The sequence below is a fragment of the Fulmarus glacialis genome, unplaced genomic scaffold (genome assembly GCF_000690835.1).
Source record: "Fulmarus glacialis isolate BGI_N327 unplaced genomic scaffold, ASM69083v1 scaffold32452, whole genome shotgun sequence".
Lineage (NCBI taxonomy): Eukaryota > Metazoa > Chordata > Aves > Procellariiformes > Procellariidae > Fulmarus > Fulmarus glacialis.
This window is the reverse complement of record NW_009196459.1, coordinates 4217-5630: the sequence shown is the minus strand read 5'-3', so window position 1 is coordinate 5630 and position 1414 is coordinate 4217. Positions and strand designations below refer to the sequence as shown.

The 1414-nt window shown below is 58.8% G+C and overlaps 1 protein-coding gene across 2 annotated transcripts in view; it reads left to right on the top strand.

The window, feature by feature from the left end:
• DLG3 (discs, large homolog 3 (Drosophila)) overlaps positions 1-1414 on the top strand; it is a 14805-nt gene that overhangs the window by 9175 nt on the left and 4216 nt on the right. For both annotated transcript variants that reach the window (XM_009572202.1, XM_009572201.1), the window contains 3 exons: positions 140-190; positions 979-1080; positions 1255-1414. The exon at positions 1255-1414 is cut by the window's right edge and continues 8 nt beyond it. In XM_009572202.1, the coding sequence (XP_009570497.1) occupies positions 140-190; positions 979-1080; positions 1255-1414 (313 nt within the window). The remainder of the gene's footprint in view (positions 1-139; positions 191-978; positions 1081-1254) is intronic.

The following is a 1414-nucleotide window of genomic DNA, read 5'->3' as shown; positions in this document are numbered from 1 at the left end:
GGTGGTGGGACAGGGGCAGTCTGGAGGTGTCCCCAGGGCTGCAGGAGGCTGGCGGGGGCAGGAGCCAGCTCCTCGTGGGTGTGGAGGGGCTGGAAAGCTGCTGCGAGTGCTCACCTGCCTCTCCCTGGCTCTGTTGCAGAAGGACAAGAGGACACCATCCTGTCGTACGAGCCGGTGACGCGGCAAGAAAGTAAGTCCTGGCACTAAGCTGCCCTGTGCCCACTCCAGCGTGGGCACCTGTGTCCCTGGCACAGCCAGGGCGACCAGTGTGACCTCCTCCCCTCCTCTGCTGTACCAGCACGATGCCAGGTGAACACAAGTGAAGTTTCTTGTCTATTGCATGCAGCAGGGGAGCCAGGCCTGCACGCCGCCTTGCAGGGCTTTCCCTGGCCTTGATCGCCCATTTTTAATCAACAGAAAAGACTTGTGACCTGGTCTGCAAGACCAAGGGAGAGATCCAGAGCTAAAACTGAGCTGGGCTTTAGGCCCTAGCTGAGAACAGGTTATCCTCAGCCAGGTCCCTGCTGCAGAGCAACCCCCCTCAAGCCCTCAGCGTTTAACCCTGCTCGATGCTCAATCCCTGCAGACCCTTTCGCTGGCTGAATAGTCCCAGCCTTGGTGGTGTCTCCTGCCAGAAGCTGGATCAGATTCTTAGGCTCCCGTCACTCCCCCAGCTCCATGGCATCCTTGCCCAGCTGTCCTTGTTGTCTGGCTCCTGCCCGGAGCAAAGGAGCAGCTTTGCTGATCCGCGACCCCAGAGACTCACAGCACCTTCCCTGGGGCCGCGCAGATGGTGTGGGTCAGATGGGAAGGAGATGTGACCAGGTGGAGATAAACTCACACAGAGGAGGCCCCTTTGGGTGCCCATGTGAGCAGGAGCACCCACTGCCAGCAGGAAGAAGACCTGATGCCAAAAGTGGCAGTAGGTCAGCTGCCCACAGTGCAGACAGGGCCTCAGGTTGTGGCTCTTGTTTGCAGTTCATTATGCGAGGCCGGTGATCATCCTGGGGCCGACAAAGGACCGAATTAATGATGACCTCATCTCTGAATTCCCACACAAGTTTGGTTCCTGTGTGCCACGTAAGTCCCAGCTGGCGCTCAGTGTCCTTGCTGGAGGGAGAGGAGAGGGGTGCTCCTTGCAGGGTCTAGCCTGTGGCGTGGGGAGGGGGCTGGGAGCACGGGTGGGTTTTGTCCCTCCCAGGAGGTTTGGCGTGCATCACTTCAGGTTCACTCATAATGCCCGCTCTCCTCCAGACACTACCCGGCCTCGGCGCGAGAATGAGGTGGACGGACAAGACTACCACTTCGTTGTATCCCGCGAACAGATGGAGAAAGACATCCAGGACAATAAGTTCATAGAGGCTGGGCAGTTCAATGACAATCTCTACGGGACCAGCATTCAGTCAGTGCGGGC